Here is a 19,131-nt window from a genome sequence, read left to right on the forward strand (position 1 = left end):
CGCAGCTGAATGTTAATGAAGAGGGGTTTTATTATGTGGCAGCGCCGCGGAGTTCTCGAGAGTTGTGTGTTTGTATCTGTGTGTGTGGTTAAAGGGCTAATGGGCGGGTTCGAAATTCAAAACATTAACCTCGTTAAAATCTTCGCCGGTTGTTGGCTATTGTGTGTCAACTCGCGGCTCTCGCGACACTGCCGTACTATACATAATACGCACACAAAATACAGCCGCTGCGCTACTGGCTTTTATTGTAATTAAAGACTTGTCGTTTTAGTCGCGACTGATTTTGTGCCCCATCGAACGAGCTACCGCGCGAGTACAAACGCTATATGTACTCGCGCGCAGGTGAGCTTTTTGCGCGTTACGCACGCACTATCGTTGTACCACCGATGCGCACGGAGTCACGAGTTTAACAAATTGAACAAAAAAAAAAAAAAAAAAATAAAAATAAAAATAAAAAAACGGCACAGAGTCGACAAATGCATAAATCATAAACAGCCGAGCGTGTGTTTGTATAATCCACAATAAAGTTTGCCGCTGAATTTAAAACTTTCCTCCGCGCGTGCGTGTGCTAACTTGTAGCGCGCTGCTGCGGTATAGTGACCAACGCGCGCGCGTATACCCGACCTGACATCTCGTACATAATCCAAGCGTAAAAAAAAAAGAATACATTAATACCGCGCGTACTCGAGGAAAATTCGGAATGCGAAAGCTTTATAAACGCGACGAGGAAAACTTGTGAAAAATATTACAGAGTGAGAGAGAAAAAAAAGAAATCGCAGCTGCTGCACTTTGTATGTAAGACGAGTCACCATCACCCGCGCCGACGCCGATCGTCCTTTATACTCGTCTATTCTCTTTGTTTTAGCAGCAGCAGCGAGGAGAGAAATTATGGTTTGACGCAAAAACTTGGCGTGCTGCAATTTGATGCGCACACATTTCCTTATCCAAATGTCAGCTTAATTACATTCCTCTCAGCTATCGTTAATCTTGTTCTCTCTCGCTCTCGCTCACCGTTTCGCATCTCCCGCATGCAGATATATCTATGTACGTATACGTACGTGCACTATTCACCGTACATAGCTCAGCTTTCCTCTCTCTCTCTCTCACTGCTATCTCTCTCTCTAAGCATCGATTATTCGCATGCCAGGGCTAATATATTCAATTTCGAGCTCGAGCAACGATATTCGCCGCAGTTATGTTTTTTTTTCTCTCCTACATTATATTAATATTATTTGTTTGCGAAGTGGATAAACTTTCTCGCATGCGTGCACACGCGCTCGAGATATGTATATGTACGTTATGTACGCGTGTATGCATATGGATGTATATATAAGCCATACGCGCGAGCTTGCAGCAGCAGCGGCAGCCGCAAAAAAAGTTTTTTAACGAGACCACTTTCGTTTCGAGGAGCTCCGTGCAAACACTTTACACGACCTCGGATTTTAACAGACGTTTTTTTCGGTTTTTTTTTTCTTTCTTTTTTTTTTTTTTCTGTTGCCATCGCGCGACGCTCGAAGCTGCTTCGGGGGATGTGCGTGTTCCATTGTGGCGTAAAAAAAAAGTAGTTGCATATATAATAAAAATGCGATTCGCCAGCTCGAGCGCGCTGAGAGATAGAGACTGCTCGATTATTTCGTTCTCGGTGTTGGCTCTCTCGTTAAACTGTTGCAATCGATATTATTGAATTTTTTGCTTTCATTTTATACAAAAACGTGTACTTAATAGTTTTTTTGTACGTGATACGTGCGTGAAATGAAAAAAAAAAAGGGTACGGCTATCGAGGATCGCGAGGAGATTCAAAAATCCAGTGTCAACTAAACAACAGGCTATGCAGCGCGAGCGAAAAACAACGACGCGTTTCATTTCGATCCTCTATTTTTAGGGAATAGCATGGCTGCTACTCTGTATCCACGCTCGCGCGCGCACTGCATCGAAAGGAAATAGGAACGACAGGCCGAATGAAAAAGTATTCGCGCTTATGTATGCAATACTAAAAAAAAAAAAAAAAGGGCACGTGTTCTAATATTCGCTTGACCAGTCAAAGAACACTCACACATATATTTGAGAGTCGCCCACACAGCCACACACACACAACCAGAAACACATACAAAGAGAATTATTGTTTTAGATATACAGGCGCTGGTTGTGCATTCACGAGTGAACGACTTTATCAGCCTGGCTCGGGCTACTACTGTTATACACGTGTGTTGTGTGTATGGGTATATGCAAGCTGAAAAAAAGTCACCATCGAGCTGGCCTATATATTCGTACACACACACACACTGCCTTAATCTCGTATACACATTTTAGCGTTTCCTCGAGAATTATGTACGAATTGCCACAAGGTGCACAGACACTACGCGCATCTCTGACACTCGACCGGACTCAAGAGAGAGAGGGAGAGAGAGAGCAGGAATGAAAAAAGGTTAGCGAGTAAGGAAACGTGTGCTAATTAGAGAGATGAGATGGACTTGGAAATAGAAGGAGGTAAAAAAAAAACAAACTGGGTTAATCCATCATGTCAAAGTTTATATTTGTATACTCGAGCTTTTACATCGTGTTATATGTATGCTGTGCAGGGAGAAAAATAATTTCCTTATCTCGTCCACTGCGTCGTCCCGTTTGCGGAACGTAATTATTCGCGGATGACAAATCCCCCGTTAACTCATTACAATTAATGATTCTCATCCGTGTATTTATAGAACGAGCTATACCCGCGACTAGTCGTCGTCGTCGTCATCGCGTCCATTGAAAACTTTTTGTGCCGCAGCAGCAGCAGCAGTTCTCGATCGAAAAATCGATAGGATCGGAGCAGGACGAGAGGAGCCCAGGAGCGTCACGCGCGCGGGGGAGAGAGAGAGAGAGAGAGATGGAAAAAAGTTACGCAAGTTCGCGAGTGCGTACGTACTGAATAATATTATATACGATAAGCGCGAGGCGAACGTATACGTCATCGTCCGCGCGCGCGCGCCTGGGAGCTGCTCGCGCTGGTTTTTTTTCCTTTTTTTTTTTTTTTTAATTCTTAGTCAACTGCTGTTGCCGTACTGCTAACTATATACCGGGCGCGCTGCATTGATAACCGATCGCTAACGAGCGCACGACGTTTTACCTCTTTACACAGCTGCGGAAAATTGAGTTTTTCGCGTACTACAGTGTATCTGCCCTTATTTTATCGACGATGTTGTGTATATACGTATGACGCAAATAAAAAAAATATATATATAGAGAAATCAATTCGAAGCTCTCGATCGACCAGAGTTAAGAGTTGGTACAGCGAGAGCGAAATCATTGACGGAGAAATAAAAATTACTCTCCTCTATACGCTTCGAGTATTACGACTCGGGGGAAAAAATAACTCGAGCTCGCAGAACCGGCTGGTGATAATTTTCGATACAAGAGATAACGAAAACGAGCGAGAAAAAAATGTAGGAAAAACGCAGCAGCGTGTAGGAAAGAGGATCGCGTTAAAGTGACCGAGAAAAATTGACCACGAAGACTCGTGGGAATGTTTGCTTTGAAGGTCGCAGATAGAGCTTGCGCGCGGTTGACATTTTTGTGCGACGTTTCGTCGAGTTGGCTCGACGAGTTGATAAAAACGTACAAAAAATTAAGAAATGTAACGAACCACATGAAACGACATCTCGCATTGTTTCGGATTAATGGAAAAAGTAAGCGCGCTACAGCGCAGCGTATTTTTATCGGCATCAAAGTTGAAGTCAATTTCCGCGCGATGGGCTTTCATCTCTCTCTATGCCGCCGTGTATAGCTAAAGAGAAACTTTGATTCGACTCTGCGTAAAATGTATACGCAATTTAAACATAAAAGTTGAGTCGCGCGATGTTGATTCAGCAGTAGTTTTCGTGTAAGCGGGGGAAAAGAGTGAGAGAGAGAGAGAGTAAAGCAACGTGCTCATGCACTCGAGTAGTAATCACTCGGTCGCTAGCCGCGGACGTAAAAAGTCATCAATTTTTTTCTTCCACATTTTTATTTAGGGAGAAGGAAAAAAAAGTTTTTTAACTACCAGGCTGCAGTGAGCGAGAGAGAGAGAGAGAAATTAGTCAGAGATAAAAATGTTTGAAAACTTTGCGAGCTGCGACTCTTGGGCGACAGCGTCACGTACATAACGCACACACACACACACACACACACACACACCTAACGACACGTCGGCGGCACGAACGACGAGTAGTGCGTACAGCCTCGACGACGTCCCTTCTCTCTCCTTCTTTCTTTCCTTTTTTTCTTTTCAGTTTTTCGCCGTCCCCGTACATTTCTCACTCAGCGCACAGAGAGAGAGAGAAGAGAAGGAGAAAAGAGCCGAGCTTGAAAAGTCACGGACTGCAAGCACGGAGTAGGAGCAGCAGCAGCAGCAGCAGCAGGTTTCGCATGTATATCAGAGAGGGTACCACCGCTTAAGAGCTCGTGCGAGAGCGTAAAAGCGTTACGACTGACCGCACACGCGAAAAAGCTGTCTCGCGCATACCTAATGCGCGATTAGCCCTTGTGTATAATTACGCACTCGTTACCGGGCGCGTCTAGTACGGTCAAGAACCAAAAAAAGCAAAAAAAAAAGAGAAAAAACAGAAAAAAATCTCGACTGCGGATGACGAAGGAGCTTGATAAATTGAGAAGTCGAGAGCTGCTGCTGCTCTCGTCACACGCCACTGCCTAGATTTACGCGGCAAAAATATTTACGATCTTAATGTGCATACATACAGCACGAGCATTAGTCGAATACACTACGTACGTACGTACGTACGTCACGACCTGGAAATCAACTCGACCATTGAGAGAGGACGATGGGTCGCAAAATTTTCAGCCGAGGATCGGAGACTCGTGTATGTATTTTGGCCCGCGTACCCTGGGAAATTATTCGCGCTGAGCGCGAGCGAGAATTACAACTGTATGTACTACGAGTATAACGCGCTCGGTTGGTTTTATTTACATATACACACATTCGCGCCGAAAAGTGTCGAGGGAATCAAAGGGTCAACTCGACTGCTATATACTGTACGCGAGAAGCGCGCACGAGTTTACACGAAATTCGATCCGTCGTGCAAAATAGTCAAGCCTTTATACGTACGAAAAGTTCGCCAAAGGTCTTCTGGACGATTAACGCGCACGAACTCGGGGTAAACAATATCGGGTGGAATGAAAAGGAGAAGGCAAACATAGCGCCACTTTAAGAAACCTATCACAGCTCGAATACGTACTATACTACTTATTGCGTATACATAAACAATGACAGTGGTCGTGTCCGGTGTGTATGGCCCGTCGTCGTCGTCGGCGTGCGAAATTATCACGAAAGAGACACGGAGCGAGAGAGCAAGAGTATAAGACACGAGGCACTACTCGCATGCGGCACTCGTGAAGTAGCGGATAGGCAATATAAATAAAGCAGCAGGATGTAGCGGAAGCTGAGAGTGCATTTTAGCCGCCGCCGCCGCTGCAGCTGTGTGTACAGGTTGTGCACACTTACGAATCGCGAACGTGTGTGTGCGTGTGTATGTACTATGTACGAGACGCTCGAGGGGGGTAGGTAGAGTTTCACAACTCTCGTCGAGGGCCAGGTGAGTTGCTTCTGCTGCTGCTGTGTGCTCACGTAACGAGGCCCCCGCGTGCGTGCGTCAATCCCTGTTTCTGTAGGCAGCAGCAGCAGCAACAGTAGCAGAGCTACGTATAGTAGAAGGGCTGTGTGTGCGAATGAATACATACGTATATATAGGGTGCGCGAGAGAGACGAGGCGGCACTGCTGCTGGTGTATATATAGTGGCAGTCGCGAGGCAAGGATCGATAACCGACGTCGGCTTTTCGGGCAGCTGCAGCCAGCCGCCGTCGCTGTTGCCGCACTACGTTTGGCGATATATATCTATATAGGTGCACATATAAGCAGAAGCAGACTACTCCGGAGTACCTATAATGTATACCTAATGCTAGAGCGAGAGAGAGAGAGAAGAAGAGGCGCGCGCTCACGGTCTCGCGATGCTCCATTAGTATATATACCTTTATATAGCACCGAAGGTATACAGATATAGCGCGAGCAACAGGATCGAACTGTGTGTAACGGAGAGAATCACGTGCACTCGCGTCGATAAGGATGATCCATCTCGTATATAGATGTATACATTTGAATAAGAAGACAATTATATATAGCTCGGCGCAGAGCTCTGTCTTTCTACAAGTTTGTGTGCAACGCGTGCGAGTGTATGAATTTTGGTCGTTGTTGCTCTCCGCGTGCACTTACCTTTACGAGATTCGCTCGATGATCTCTGCCTACTCACTGCTCGTGTGAAGGTGATGAGAGAAACTGCAGTTAGAGAATCTTCGCTTTGCCAAAAAAAAAAATCACTCGAAGATCGCGGGGACCGCACTTGAAAATTTTTATCTCGCTGATCGCGAACGATTATACCCAAGCACGTACTTTTAATACCTTGACGAATGTTGCATAGGTATAATGCGATTGATTCACTCGCGTTATATTATTATGACTATTGCGATCGCGTCGTAAAAGACAAACGAAACGTCTAATTCGTTGAGAATCGAACGGCGATGGTGTGCGTCGGTTGGGCGATCGAACGCGCGTCGAATTCAAATGGATTTATATTTGCACACGCACTGTTGAGTAATAATTACGGAGCAGCGATTATAAGCACGTTGTGTCAAACTTCAGCTCGACGTTTCTTGTCGTGCCTGATATATATCTGGTAAAATACTTATGTATACGACATCCTGTCACGCACGTGCGTCGTCGATAATGATAACAATATAGAATCTCAGCTCTTTATTACCAAGCGTTCTATACTTTGGTTTTGAACGTATCGTGTGTGTAACTGACGAAGTACGAAGACTTTGTTGAACGAGCGAAATTGAGATTTGTTTCTTTTTTTTTTTTTTGCCTGCGATCAACTACTGTGTATATATATCCGTGCGGCGATATACTGCAACGAGACGTGTGTTGTTGCGCGCTACGTAGCGCACGAGACACTGCTGGGTTGCTGCCGCTGCCGCTGCCGCTGCTGCTGCTGCAGAGAACTTATACCTACCCTCTCGTGTACATACGCTGCTGTGCAGCAGTAGAGTTGGCAGAGAGTCGCGCGCGGCGACGACGACGACGACGACGATGCCAGCGCCTAATACATACACACACACACTCGCACACGTACATACGCACACGCGATCGAATGTAAGAGCCGGCACTATATAAGTATATATATATTCGCGAACTTGCACTGTACGACGCAGCAGCAGCAGCAGCAGCAGCAGCAGCAGCAGCTCCTCTCGCCAATTTCTCTCTCCGCGTCCGTCCGCGTATAGTATTACCTTTATTATAACTGTATATATATCGTAGCTCGAGTCGCGCCAACGCGAAATTCCGAATTCTATATATTATAATGCCTATACGCATACACGTACGCTGTAAGAGCTTATTTGTACATAATGTGTGTGTGTGCATACTAGTCGGCCGATCCGAGCTTGTATATAGCCGCCTGACTTATTCATTTATACATACATATCAATTCGAGCTGCAGCAGCAGCGGCGGCACATAATTTGCCTCTGATCGTATAACGATCCGCACATGTATTATTATACGTGCGGCCGTTGTTGCAGCGATTAATTAAGCCTTTCGCTCGCGGGGGCTTTTCTATATGTACATCGGATCTAATTAGGAGAGCTCGCCGATGCGGTCAGACATTTTTAATCGTGCTCTCGAATGATTCGAATAGTCAATGATGTTCGAGGACATCGTCTCGTATTCGGGATTTATGGGGATAATCGTCGATTTCATAGTTTAATTATACGTATAAGCTCCTCGATCTCTCTGCGAATGATAACGAAGGAGCGAGCCCAAAATTCGTGCGTGCTCCATGATGTATCTCTCTCTCTCTCGTGCGCGCCGCGAGGAGTCCACATTATTCGAGAGAGTCGACTCTCTCTCGCAAGCTCTCGACAGCACATGCGAGCAGCATCGATCCTCCTTGGCCGAAGGGCGCAAGCGCGTGCCAGCCTACACACACACACACACACACACACACACACCTACACGTATACGAAATATACAGATCGACTCGCCGAATTTTGCGCCGCCGTTGCCAACGTCGGTGCTGCGAGTTCCACAACGTAATACTTGGGACGAGCAGAGCTTGCGCGAAAGCTACGTGTATGCCGAGTCCTGCTGTGTGTGTGTGTGTGTGTGCTTGCGCTCCGCAGCGGTGCGCAGCTCAAGCCGAAAATCACTCGCGCGCCTCGATGCCAATACCATAATACTCTCTTGCCAAGAGCGGAGGGGGGGGGGGGGGGGGGGNGGGGGGGGGGGGGGGGGGGGGGGGGGGGTGGAAGCTCCTTTTTCGTGCGCGAGCTTTCCTCGTGTGCTGGCACAGCGGCGATTCGGCTGCGCGCGCCCGCTTAATATCCTATATACGATACACATACCTGCTGCGGCAACGCACGCGTTAATAGATCTCTCTGTAAGCTCTGCAAGCTCGTATCGAACATCGAGAGAAAGAGACAGACGGAAGAGAAGAAAGATCGACGGCCAGCAGGAGTCGCTGCTGCCGAGAGAGAGACAAAGAGTTAAAAATAGCGACGCTGCCTGGTTGGGCTATGACGATTAACGAGGAGGAGCCATCGCCCTCCATGTCGACTGGTGGTAGGCCTACCGCTGTTGCGTCTACCACCACCACCGCGACCACTACTAACTCGGCCGCGAACGACGACAACTGCGATGGTCCTCTACTAGCCACTGGTTCGTCGTCGTCGTCTTGCCACCCTAAGAAGGACAAGAGGATCGCCTATCCAGCCAGGTGAGCTTTTTCTTTGATTCTCTCTCTCTCTCACTTGATCGCGACTCGATCGAGCTTTCATCCACCCCCCTTCCCCTGTGCGTAATTCAGGAATATCCTGCAAAGCTCGGCGATGCTGCTGCATCAGGACAATTGGCGCAAAGCCGCCACCCGAGTCAAGGACCACGACTGCGACGACGACGAGGACGATTACGACGCCGCCGACGACGACGACAAAGCCGAGAAGAGGAGCCAACGGCACATCTGGCGGCTGTGCCTCGTCCTCGGCGCCGTGGCTCTGTGCAATCTCGCGCTCAACGCCGCCGTCCTCATGGTGCTGCGCGTCAGCCAAGGCATGGAGGCCATCGAGCTGATACGCGAGCGGGATCTGATCAAGTTTCACGGCAACACCGACTTGGACAGGGTGAGCAAAAGTTTTTGCCACTAATAGATTACGTACTTAATCCTCCGGTTGGCAGGATTTATTTACTCGCTGCTTTCTCGTAAGTAGGTGTGCCTGCAGCGAGGCGTCTGCGAGGGCTTTGGAGACGAGCCAATTCAGCTGATCGGCGACGCGGCCGGAGTCAACGTGCGAGTCGCCAATAAATACAGCGCCTCGGCTGCCAGCAGCCGTAGCAGCAGCAGTCTCAACGTGCTCAAGAACGGCACCGCCGGCTTCGCCAACGTGCGCTCCCTCGAGATCAGGGAGCCCCGAAGCGGCCGCTCGGTCTTCTCCAGCGAGTCGCCGAGCTTCGAGCTGAGCCGCGAGGCGGGCCGCGAGCTCGAGCAGCTGCAGGCCGAGCTCGCGCAGACGCACCGCGTGGCGGCCCCCAAGCGCAGGGACTTGCGCGTGCTCGCCGACAGGTCGCTGCATCTGCACGGCGCCGAGGGCGCGAGTCTCGACGCCAAGGAGATGGCTTGGCTGGCGCGCGGCGATATCACGCTGAGGAGCCGCGAGGGCGACTTGGTGCTGGAAGCCGGCAACGGCATCGAGATTCCGAATCTGCCCGTGGCGCCGATCCATCGTCATCCGCCGAGCAGCAGCAGCAGCAGCAGCAGCGAGGCTCGCGATCGGTACAAGGTGTGCGTCTGCATGCCGGACGGCAAGCTGTTCTTGGTGCCGGCGCGCAACAAGGGAGGCGCGAGGCTCGATTGCGCCGCGTTCGTTCGAGCCCAGAAGAGCGATCCGTGTGCCATGTAAAAAATAATATATACATACATAAAATGATTATTTCGTATATACGATGCATCGTTGAACTCGCGTTGACCTGCCTGATATGTAAACTGTGCGTTGTTCGCCATTGTTCGTTACTATATCATTTCACGTTTGTAAGAAATTTAATAAAACGTTTTTTTTTAAACGAGACCCATTTTGAGTTTTGTAATATATAAATCGTTGCATACATACTTTATTGAGAAATGCGATGAGATTTGTGAAAAATGATAAGATACACAGTCTTTCGATGAATCTAATAATTCAAGTTATATACGTTAGAATCGGATAGTTCTGAAGAAAAGATCAATTCATCGTTACAATTTTTTATCGTTACTTATTATTAAAATCCCTATGCGATGACTATAAAAATTTTTTATGCAGTCTCCGCGATCATTTCTTCGTTGTTTTCCTCCATGTCCTCCTGCTGCTCTTGCTCGGTGGGAGGTTCGTAGGCTTTTTCTAATGGACTGGCAACGACGCCGCCAGGCCACACGCTCATTTCGATGGCTAATTTGTTGCCGCCCTCGAGGAGGGGCCGGTATCCGCCGTGACCGAGAACCCTCAACAATGTTTGCGCTGTTAGACACACCTGATCTTGTTGCTCCAGGGTCATGGCTGTGTGAACGCGGATACTGCCTCCTTCGCAAGGGTCCGAAATACCTGAGAAAGGGTCTAATGTTGATATTGGCAACATGACTTATTTTAATTTATTTTTATAGCATTCCATTTCATATATATTTTTTTCAAGTATTCTCAAATATTAAAACTTACCCGCTGATCCAGGCAGGAATAGTCCTGCAGATAACAGCTGAAGAACTCTTCTGTAAGCTTGATTGATTGGTAACGCTTGTCTACTAGGATTGTTCATGATGGCATTGTGAGCCAAGACATTGAGCATCCATGGAGATAAGGGCTCGAATCCTTCAAACCTTGATCTGAGATCTCTCAACAAACGAATGAGTACTTTGATACTAGAATGATGGGCATTTTCTTCAAACCATCTTGAATGTCTAATAGCAGCCAAATGCCCTAAAATAATTATTTTTTCAATTAAAATTCAATAAAAATTTTGTGACATGATTGAACAAAATTTTTTTTTAAACATTTCAACTAACCTTGACATATTTTAATATCTAAATGTTGGTCAGGTTCAAGTTTTCTAAGATTTTGATGGAGTGTAGTAATAAGAACTCTGACTGTAGCTTCATTATTAGCAACATCAAAACCACGCTCTGTTTGAGTAAGTTTTACAGTATCTTTGGGTGATTGTGCTTTTAAGTCAGCTTGAACTTTATTTCCTAAAGCTTCAACTGCAGTTTTTGTTGGTAGAGTTTTTAAAATAACTACAATGTCAGCAACATTATGAGTCTTAATCATTGTTCCCATTTTAAAACTACCTACTTGACGTACTTCTTCAAGTTGCTGTAAATTGTTGTTTATATTAGTAAAAATTAATGGAAAAATATTGAATATATAAAAATAGAGTATAGTTACTTACACATGCTTCAAAAGTGCCTGGAGCAACAATGAGATTGTCAAGAACGCTCTGTAACTTTGTGACAAGATTGAGAATGGATGTTTGTTCCTTAGGAGTTGGACACATGTCGGAATTTTTTTTCAATAGGGCAGCTGTAAAATCTGTCTCATCTGGTGCAGGTCTAACTCTGGGGAATGCAGCTTCACACAAATGAAGATCAAATGGATGACGAGGCATGTACTGTCTTTTGAGTGGAAAACTCATTCCACGACCCATACCTCTGCCTCTTAAAATTCCTCCTCTTCCACGCACCATTTTTACTGCAATATGAAACAATCAAAAAAGTTAATTGATTAATGAATTTCTACTTTTTTTTATTAAGTATAGAATCACTAAAAAGGCCCAAAAAATTTAACATTGATCAGCAATAGTCACACTATTGACTTACCCATGTTTAAATGTTGGTATCAAATTTGTTAGTAAAAGACTGACCAAGTGAAAAGTCCTGAACAACGAAACACTAAACTTCTTGTTTTGAGAAAATGCACACAACACCCCAATGCGAGAAAGACGCTAGAAAATCAATATTAGTAAGCGTGAGTAGATTAATCAATATATGAAGGGTATAGAAATTAAATCAGTTTTTAAACGCCACGCACAATGCAGAGGGCGATTTGATGTTATGCGATTTGAGGAAGATACTTACGACGCCGCTGAGATTTCTCAAAGTAACAAAATACTGTTTTCACTCGCAAAACTAACCACCAACGTTATCGGCCCGGTACTGGTCGAAGGATGCCTGGAGGCTGGAATAGACTGGAACGCAATAAAATACCCTTATGATAAGACTTGGGAGGTTGGGTCTGGTCGTCGGCGCCGGTCGGTCGTCGCGTCTACAGAATTCAGCGCACCATAGATGGCGACACGAGGCTCGACGCGCTGTGTCAGAAGTTGTGTGTTTACAATTTTAGATTAGAAATTGGAGATACATGATACATCTGCCTAAACGCGAAAGTGAAAGGCTCGTGTCTGCTATGGTTTGAGGATATTTTTCGAACTGTCAGTGGACTCTTTTTTTTTTGGCAATTTTTTGTACATAGAAATCAATCATGACTGCTGCTAAAACTGTGCCAAAAACAGAATATAAAGTCAAGTTTGGCCGTTTATATGGATGGGTGAGCAAATATTACAATTGTTGTTAATTTTTCAAATCAAAAGTTCAAAATTCTTGATGGTTTGCATAATTATATTAAACGTTTCTAAGAAATACAATCATGCCGTTAAAATGTTGATACATTTTTCAAAGAGTTTGATATGATTTGTTTTCATTGATAATAAAAAAAATCATACTATTATACTATTTTACCATTTTTAGGGTGCAAACTCTCATGACAATCTTGCACTTGGCCGGGGAGCACACAAAGAAGAAGTGTTGACACCCAGAGAAATTAACTTGACTCATATTAATTTAGATCCAATTGATATTGAGAAAATAGTTGGAGGAGGCGGTCATACTTTAATGATAGACAAAGCCGGCAAAGTTTATAGCTGTGGGTGGAATGTCAGAGGTCAGGCTGGAACCACAGAACAAACCTACGTAATTGTTAAAGTGTCTGGTTTAGATGACTTGAAAATTGTTGACGTTGCATGTGGTTGGGATTGTTCAATGGCCCTGACAGACGATGGTCTTGTTTATGCTTGGGGTTCTAATCTATATGGCCAATTGGGTGGTCTATTACCTATTGGTGTTAAAACTAATAAACCAAAGCATCTTCAATTGGACAGACCAGTGAAAAAGATATCTTTGGGATTGAGGCATTCTGCCATTGTTACTTGTGACAATAAAGTTTTAACAAGTGGAGCTGGAAATAAAGGACAACTGGGCAGAGACTTGCAAGATGCAACTAATTCTAATGAATTTGTAGAAGGTATATTATTTATCATTCATTTTGAGAATTTTATTAGAAATTCTAATTAATTTTAATTTTTATACAGTTCCAGGCTTAGATAATGTTAGCAGTGTTTCTTGTGGACAATATCATACAGTAATATGTACAAATGATAATAAAGTTTTTGCTTGGGGAGACAATAGGTATGGCCAGCTAGGTGTAGATATTTCTAAGTTTAAACAAACTACAAAACCAATGGAGGTAGAAGGTCTGAAAAATTTTGGCATTTGTAAAGAAGTTTATTGCGCTTGGACCCATTCAGCTATAATGAATTGTGAGTAAATTTTTTGTTTTGTCAAAGTTTACTTAAAAGGTACTGGATTTAATTTCTCTCTTTCTATATTTAGCTGAAAATAAAGTATATTTGTGGGGTAGAAATGCCTATGGTCAATTAGGATTAACCAATATGACTCCTATTTGTACTGATACATGGACTGCGAAACAAGTTGAGATTCCTCACAAAATTAAAGAATTTTGTATTGGTTCACAACACAATCTTATGCTATGTGGTAAAAAAAAATTTTAATTTAATAATTCAATTACAATTACATGAGTCTCTAAACACAGTCAAATTTTTCAGATAATAACCAAGTATTCTCATGGGGTTGGAATGAACATGGGAGCTGTGGAGTAGGTCATATTGATGATATATATGAACCAACAGCTGTACCAATACCTCATTCTCATGAAGAAATACTTCACATTGGAACAGGGGCAGCACATTGCTTTGCTATTGTTAAAAAAGATGAATCAGATTAATTGATTTATAAATATGTATTATAGACTCATTTTACAGATTTATAGATATGTTTTATATATTAACAATTGAATTATATTTTTATAAACAACTGGTTTATTTTAAAAAGAAGATGACTATTTATTTTCACAAATCTTAGTCAGTAGGCAATTACTATGTACACTAAATTTTACAACTGTTACGCAACTATTCTGGTTCACTTCTACAAATAATGGAAATCCGTCTTTTTTTATCTACAACTTTTCCATTGAAAATAGAGTCTTCTTTGCTTAATACTTCATGATTGTATTTGTGTCTAGCAACACCTTTCATTATGTATAGTGATCTCCTTGGCACAAAAATGTCATCCCAATATTGTTTTTCATGTCCAACATAAGTGAGCCTCATTATTGCATCGCTTAATAAGCTAATAGTTGCAATGATTTCTCCACAAAACCGATGACTATCAACATGAGGTTTAATCCAGCCATCTTCAGCAAGATCCAAAACATGAACTAAACCAAGTTGTTGCATCTCAGGTGGAAAGGCTTTTTCCCTAATTCTATTAATGACTTTTGTATTTTCAGGATTCCATCGAGGAAATTCAGTTTCTCTGTAACCATGAATGGCATTATCCCAGTGATCATATTCATATCTCAAACGTTGCATGTAAGGGTCAACTTCATCGAGAAGACTTTTCTCTTCGTCCTCTGTGATGAAATTTTCATAGACCAACATGTTTGAGTGCAATTTTTCTTTCCAATTTTTAAAGTTGTCATTGTTGTTCTCATCTTTTACTAATTTATTATCTGCATTCGAACAACTTTGTCTTATGATATTTATTGGTCTTCTGAACAACTTCCACTTGGACTGAATTGTTTTTATCAGCATTTTGAAGAGCTGTCAAGTGTTGTTTACAAGTCAAAAACTGGAAACATTACACAAAAAAATTTAAAAAAAATAAATAAATATGAAGAAATGTTACAACACTATTGATAATTCACCTCAATCGATTTTTAGACAAAACTAGACACCCACTATGTTCATTTAAAACAACTCGAATAAGTTATGTCGTTATGTTGTATTCAAAAACGTAACCTATCCAGATGACATCTCGCCACTATAGCAGACAAAAAGCTAAGCGCGTGGCGCGGAAAAATTGAAATATTTAAAAATTCATAAGTCGGGATATTAATTCATTAATCGTTATTTTAAGAAAAAAACACGTTTATTTGTCAACCCTTGAACATTCATTTGATCCATCGTGCCATTAAAGATGGCATAATTTTCACTGACGTCAATTTTAAAATCAGTATCGTTAGTTCCAGCCATTCTGAAAAAAAGAAACAAGTTGTATCGACCGGAGAAAAATGTTAGACACTGCATCAAAAGTGCATAAAAAATGCATACAATTGCATTTCGATCACTACCAAAAGCTATACCACACAATTTCAACCCTATTATAATGCACCCTGAAAATTTCATGTAAATTAAAAACCGCTGCCAATTTATTGGCAAAGAGCTTCCTCATAAAAAGTAATATTAATAAAAGGCATCGGTTGTTAACGTGAAAATTCGTATTTTTAAATTTTGATTCACTGTCTCGAATCCTAACTACCAGACAATCACGACCATTATACACTTCTATGTTAGCCAAAAGGCCGAGAAAACAAAAACTCATACAGACATTTGTTGGTAATTCAATGTAGTTTCCAAATATGTATAAACCAAATTGTCCTACGACGTCTGGTTCCAAATCTCGAGCTGTCGCAGGACTTCTTCTATGAGGAAGCAAAAAACAACCATTGAGTTAGAGTGGTATAACAACGAATTACTGTCATCCATTTTGAGATTATAGAAGCTACAATTTTTCTCGGTCGATTTCTCCAAGCGCGAGCGTAGCACCTGCTTATAATTTCACTTTCTAACTTCGCACCTAACGCATATCTCGAACGAAAAAAAAGTCTAGAAGTTCAGTATAGGTTTGGCTATAGCAACGAGCTAAGATCAGCGAGTATATCAAATTGTATTATATATAGTATATCAGCAACGATGCGGATAATCGAGATGCTTTGCGTGATGTTCGCGGCTGCAAACGAGCGGATCTTCGACGAAACAGCTCCACGTACAATTGAATTAATGAGTGCATCGTTCCATTATTACAAATCTGTTAACAATTTTGCTCTCAGTGAGGGTGGCGTCGAAAATTCCACCATATATTACGCCTATTGCGACAGAGTCGGCGAGCAGACGAAGAAGGAATGTATTGTAATGCGAAGAGCCGCGGATACTTACGTGAAACTGGACGACTGGTGCAACATCACGCTGCGCTCCGAATCCGGCGGCATGATCCAAACGCGTCTCATTGCGATCGATCGGCTCGGCGAGGATCGAGCAATCGTACGTTGGTTCGAGAGGATCTCGAGTCCTCCGGTCAAGTATCACCTGCGATTCAGTGTCGTCAATTTTTCCAATTGTCAAGTCAAAACGACCAAACTTTCGGAAGATCTCGATCAGCTGATTGTAAATGTAAACGATGATGCTGTTATTAAGGAATTTAACAAACTGAGATATCTCAAAGGAGAAGATGATTTTGAAGTTGTGTCAGCTGTTGGGGGAAAAGTTTATAGATCATCGATCGACGCCGAAGGATTTCCTTCGCCGGTCGATACATTGTTCACTTACCCCACGGAATCTTTGGTCGAGTCACTTATTTTTCCGTTGTCAAAAGACAAGGGCTATTTGTTTATCGAAACAACATCAATTCCGTATGGGCCCGACACAATTAAAATTATAATATCTCTTATTCAGTCCAATGGTAATTAATTACAAAATAAATTCGTTTTAATTCTCATGATTCGAATTAACATTAATAAGACACTTTCTACAGGGCAAAGACGACATTTAACTCATATCATAGGTGCGCACCCACCTTTAGTATCGATAGCCAACGGATTGATCGGCGTTTGCGCTCCACAAATCGGAAGCACAATTAAATGCACACAGTTCAAGCTCGGCGAGCACAAAAACATCAAGTGGTTCTCGTCCCTCAGCTGCGAAGATTTCGGGCCTACGCGAGCCATTCACAACTTGCCGGAGGGCCAAGGATTTCTGGCCGTCAAAGACGTGGCTGGAGGAAGTCCCTTCAAAGACGGCAAGTACCTGGTTAAAATCGGCCTGGATGGAAGACCTACGCGATTGACGCATTCCGAAAGGGAGTGCACAAACAATCACGAGGTCATTTCCACCAAACTTTTCATTGACGATAAGGGCCGATATCGGCTTAGCGTCGCCTGCATGAAAACCTCTGACGATGATAGTATCACCGATTCGACTTATTTCACATTTGAATCAAGCACCTTTGGACCGGAAAATTCTAATCGAGTTATTCAAGGATAATTTTTGATTCACGTCGCATTCGTTTTAAACTACTTTCTACTTTATACAACAGCTACTTTGACTCTCGAAATAAATACAATACAAATGCGTCTATCGGCAAGACAGACAACGATACAATAATTAATCTGACAACAAGACTGCCGTCCTTGTATGAGTCCTGGTTAAAAACCAGGTATTCGCCCAACCTGTCCCAGCCCATGAGTACCAGGAGCGTTAATGATATTTTCGTGAACGCAAGTATTCGAATAAAAAAACACTTAAATGTTGGGAGAGATCGAAATTGTATAAATTATCTGGAAATTTTGTATTTTTCTTTAAAATGAGGTGATTGTTTGGAAATTATTATGAAATTATATTCATTTTGTTAAGCTTCAATGCGAGACAACAATTCGGGGATTAATAGAATATAGAAGTTAAGATAACATTGAATTTTATTCAAATATATGCATACAGATAGAAATAACTACACTTTAAGAATAAAACTCTAGACCAATGGGTTGGCTGCGGTTCCTTAAGCAAACTAAGATTTTCTTTTTTCAAACTATAACTATCATTAGGGTGGCCAAGATTGAACATATGTGGGTGCCAATTGCAAATTTTCCGCTCTTTGTATTTTAAAATTTTTATAAGTAATAAGACTGTAAACATTTAAAAAAAAATCTTTTTATGATAAAATAAAAACCACTGCCCATTTATTGGCAAAGAGGTTTGGTAATTGAAAGGAAAATTTCTATACAAACATATTTTCATTTTCGTATACGAAACTCCAAAAAAAACCGAGGGATCTCTAGAATTTTGTGTAAGATTCCCTTAAATAGAAACTACTGAACCTTACTTACTCTGTCTGTATTATCTTATCCAAAAGGACGAGAAGACAAATACTCATACAGACATTTGTTGGTAATTCAATGTTTTTTCCAAATGTGGAACCAAAATTTTCCTACGACGTCTGGTTCCAGATCTCATTTTCAAGCCTATAACATAACTTCCTCTATGAGAAAGCAAAAACGACCATTGAGTTACAGTGTTTAACAAAGAAACATTTGAATTTCTGCAGAGGAGACTTGACGCTTCGCTGAAGTTCTTGCTTTTCTTAAAATTCCGTCTAAAATTACTGCCCTCGATTTTGAGATTATAGAAACCAAAATTTTTCTTTTGCCTTTTACGCATTTTTCTCGGTCGATTTCTCCGAGTGCGAGCTTAGCACCTGCTCATAATTTCACTTTCTCACTTCGAATCTAACGCACATATGCATAACCCGGACGAGAAAAAAGTCTAGAAGTTCAGTGTCGGTTTGACTGTAGCAACGAGCTGAGCAACGATGGGGACATTCGGGATACTTTGGGCAACTTTTGCGGTACTGAACGGCATATTCTTCGACGACACAGCTCCATTTTTAACTGAAGTAAAAAGTGCATCGTTCAATGACAGATTTGTTAAAAATTTGGCTCTCAGTGAGGGTGGCGTCGAAAATTCCACCATATATTACGCCTTTTGCGACAGAAACGGCGAGCAGACTAAGGAATGTACTCTACGTCGAACGGAGATTTACTCGAGAGCAGGAAACGAGTG

At 42.7% G+C, this 19,131-nt stretch overlaps 5 protein-coding genes across 8 annotated transcripts in view; 2 read left to right on the top strand and 3 right to left on the bottom strand.

Annotated features, from left to right (window-relative positions):
- Positions 1-6,960, bottom strand: part of LOC106654800 (RNA-binding protein Musashi homolog 2) — a 101,610-nt gene extending 94,650 nt beyond the window's left edge. The window contains exon 1 of the mRNA XM_023459161.1: positions 6,246-6,960. The gene's annotated coding sequence lies outside the window, so the exon portion shown is untranslated. The remainder of the gene's footprint in view (positions 1-6,245) is intronic.
- A 1,497-nt stretch (positions 6,961-8,457) lies between these two features.
- Positions 8,458-10,065, top strand: LOC106654569. Its single transcript, XM_014374493.2, has 3 exons — positions 8,458-8,803; positions 8,894-9,206; positions 9,294-10,065. Exons 1-3 carry the CDS (start codon positions 8,604-8,606, stop codon positions 9,981-9,983), a joined length of 1,203 nt encoding a protein of 400 aa, XP_014229979.1. The 5' UTR covers positions 8,458-8,603; the 3' UTR covers positions 9,984-10,065.
- A 66-nt stretch (positions 10,066-10,131) lies between these two features.
- LOC106654704 (interleukin enhancer-binding factor 2) lies at positions 10,132-12,374 on the bottom strand. 4 transcript variants are annotated; one of them, XM_014374694.2, is made up of 6 exons: positions 12,182-12,374; positions 11,968-12,048; positions 11,497-11,795; positions 11,114-11,420; positions 10,770-11,027; positions 10,132-10,694 (listed from the first exon to the last, which is right to left on the bottom strand). In XM_014374694.2, the coding sequence occupies exons 3-6, from the start codon at positions 11,788-11,790 to the stop codon at positions 10,372-10,374; spliced, it is 1,182 nt and encodes a 393-aa protein (XP_014230180.1). In that variant the 5' UTR covers positions 11,791-11,795; positions 11,968-12,048; positions 12,182-12,374; the 3' UTR covers positions 10,132-10,371. The 4 variants fall into 4 exon arrangements, with proteins under 4 accessions (XP_014230180.1, XP_014230181.1, XP_014230179.1 ...); XM_014374695.2 differs by having other exon boundaries at positions 10,132-10,670; positions 11,924-12,048; XM_014374693.2 differs by having other exon boundaries at positions 11,924-12,048.
- A 77-nt stretch (positions 12,375-12,451) lies between these two features.
- On the top strand, positions 12,452-14,275 carry LOC106654609 (ultraviolet-B receptor UVR8). Its single transcript, XM_014374546.2, has 5 exons — positions 12,452-12,650; positions 12,851-13,403; positions 13,471-13,698; positions 13,772-13,933; positions 14,005-14,275. Exons 1-5 carry the CDS (start codon positions 12,585-12,587, stop codon positions 14,181-14,183), a joined length of 1,188 nt encoding a protein of 395 aa, XP_014230032.1. The 5' UTR covers positions 12,452-12,584; the 3' UTR covers positions 14,184-14,275.
- Positions 14,276-14,351: 76 nt separating this feature from the next.
- On the bottom strand, positions 14,352-15,250 carry LOC106654611 (alpha-ketoglutarate-dependent dioxygenase alkB homolog 7, mitochondrial). The gene is made up of 2 exons (XM_014374549.2): positions 15,165-15,250; positions 14,352-15,088 (listed from the first exon to the last, which is right to left on the bottom strand). The coding sequence occupies exon 2, from the start codon at positions 15,049-15,051 to the stop codon at positions 14,368-14,370; it is 684 nt and encodes a 227-aa protein (XP_014230035.1). The 5' UTR covers positions 15,052-15,088; positions 15,165-15,250; the 3' UTR covers positions 14,352-14,367.
- Positions 15,251-19,131: the final 3,881 nt, after the last annotated feature.

The sequence above is a fragment of the Trichogramma pretiosum genome, unplaced genomic scaffold (assembly GCF_000599845.2).
Source record: "Trichogramma pretiosum strain Unisexual culture from Peru unplaced genomic scaffold, Tpre_2.0 scaffold23, whole genome shotgun sequence".
NCBI lineage: Eukaryota > Metazoa > Arthropoda > Insecta > Hymenoptera > Trichogrammatidae > Trichogramma > Trichogramma pretiosum.

Bases quoted from the DNA above. Each gene is read 5' to 3' on its own strand.
- LOC106654569 (XM_014374493.2), top strand. From the start codon at position 8,604: ATGACGATTAACGAGGAGGAGCCATCGCCCTCCATGTCGACTGGTGGT. The intron at 8,804-8,893 runs GTGAGCTTTTTC...TGCGTAATTCAG, and splicing joins AGGATCGCCTATCCAGCCAG to GAATATCCTGCAAAGCTCGG. The intron at 9,207-9,293 runs GTGAGCAAAAGT...TCTCGTAAGTAG, and splicing joins GCAACACCGACTTGGACAGG to GTGTGCCTGCAGCGAGGCGT.
- LOC106654704 (XM_014374693.2), bottom strand. The intron at 11,421-11,496 runs GTAAGTAACTAT...AACAATTTACAG, and splicing joins CAGGCACTTTTGAAGCATGT to CAACTTGAAGAAGTACGTCA. The intron at 11,028-11,113 runs GTTAGTTGAAAT...TAATTATTTTAG, and splicing joins AGATATTAAAATATGTCAAG to GGCATTTGGCTGCTATTAGA.
- LOC106654609 (XM_014374546.2), top strand. From the start codon at position 12,585: ATGACTGCTGCTAAAACTGTGCCAAAAACAGAATATAAAGTCAAGTTT. The intron at 12,651-12,850 runs GTGAGCAAATAT...TACCATTTTTAG, and splicing joins TTGGCCGTTTATATGGATGG to GGTGCAAACTCTCATGACAA. The intron at 13,404-13,470 runs GTATATTATTTA...ATTTTTATACAG, and splicing joins TTCTAATGAATTTGTAGAAG to TTCCAGGCTTAGATAATGTT.
- LOC106654611 (XM_014374549.2), bottom strand. From the start codon at position 15,051: ATGCTGATAAAAACAATTCAGTCCAAGTGGAAGTTGTTCAGAAGACCA.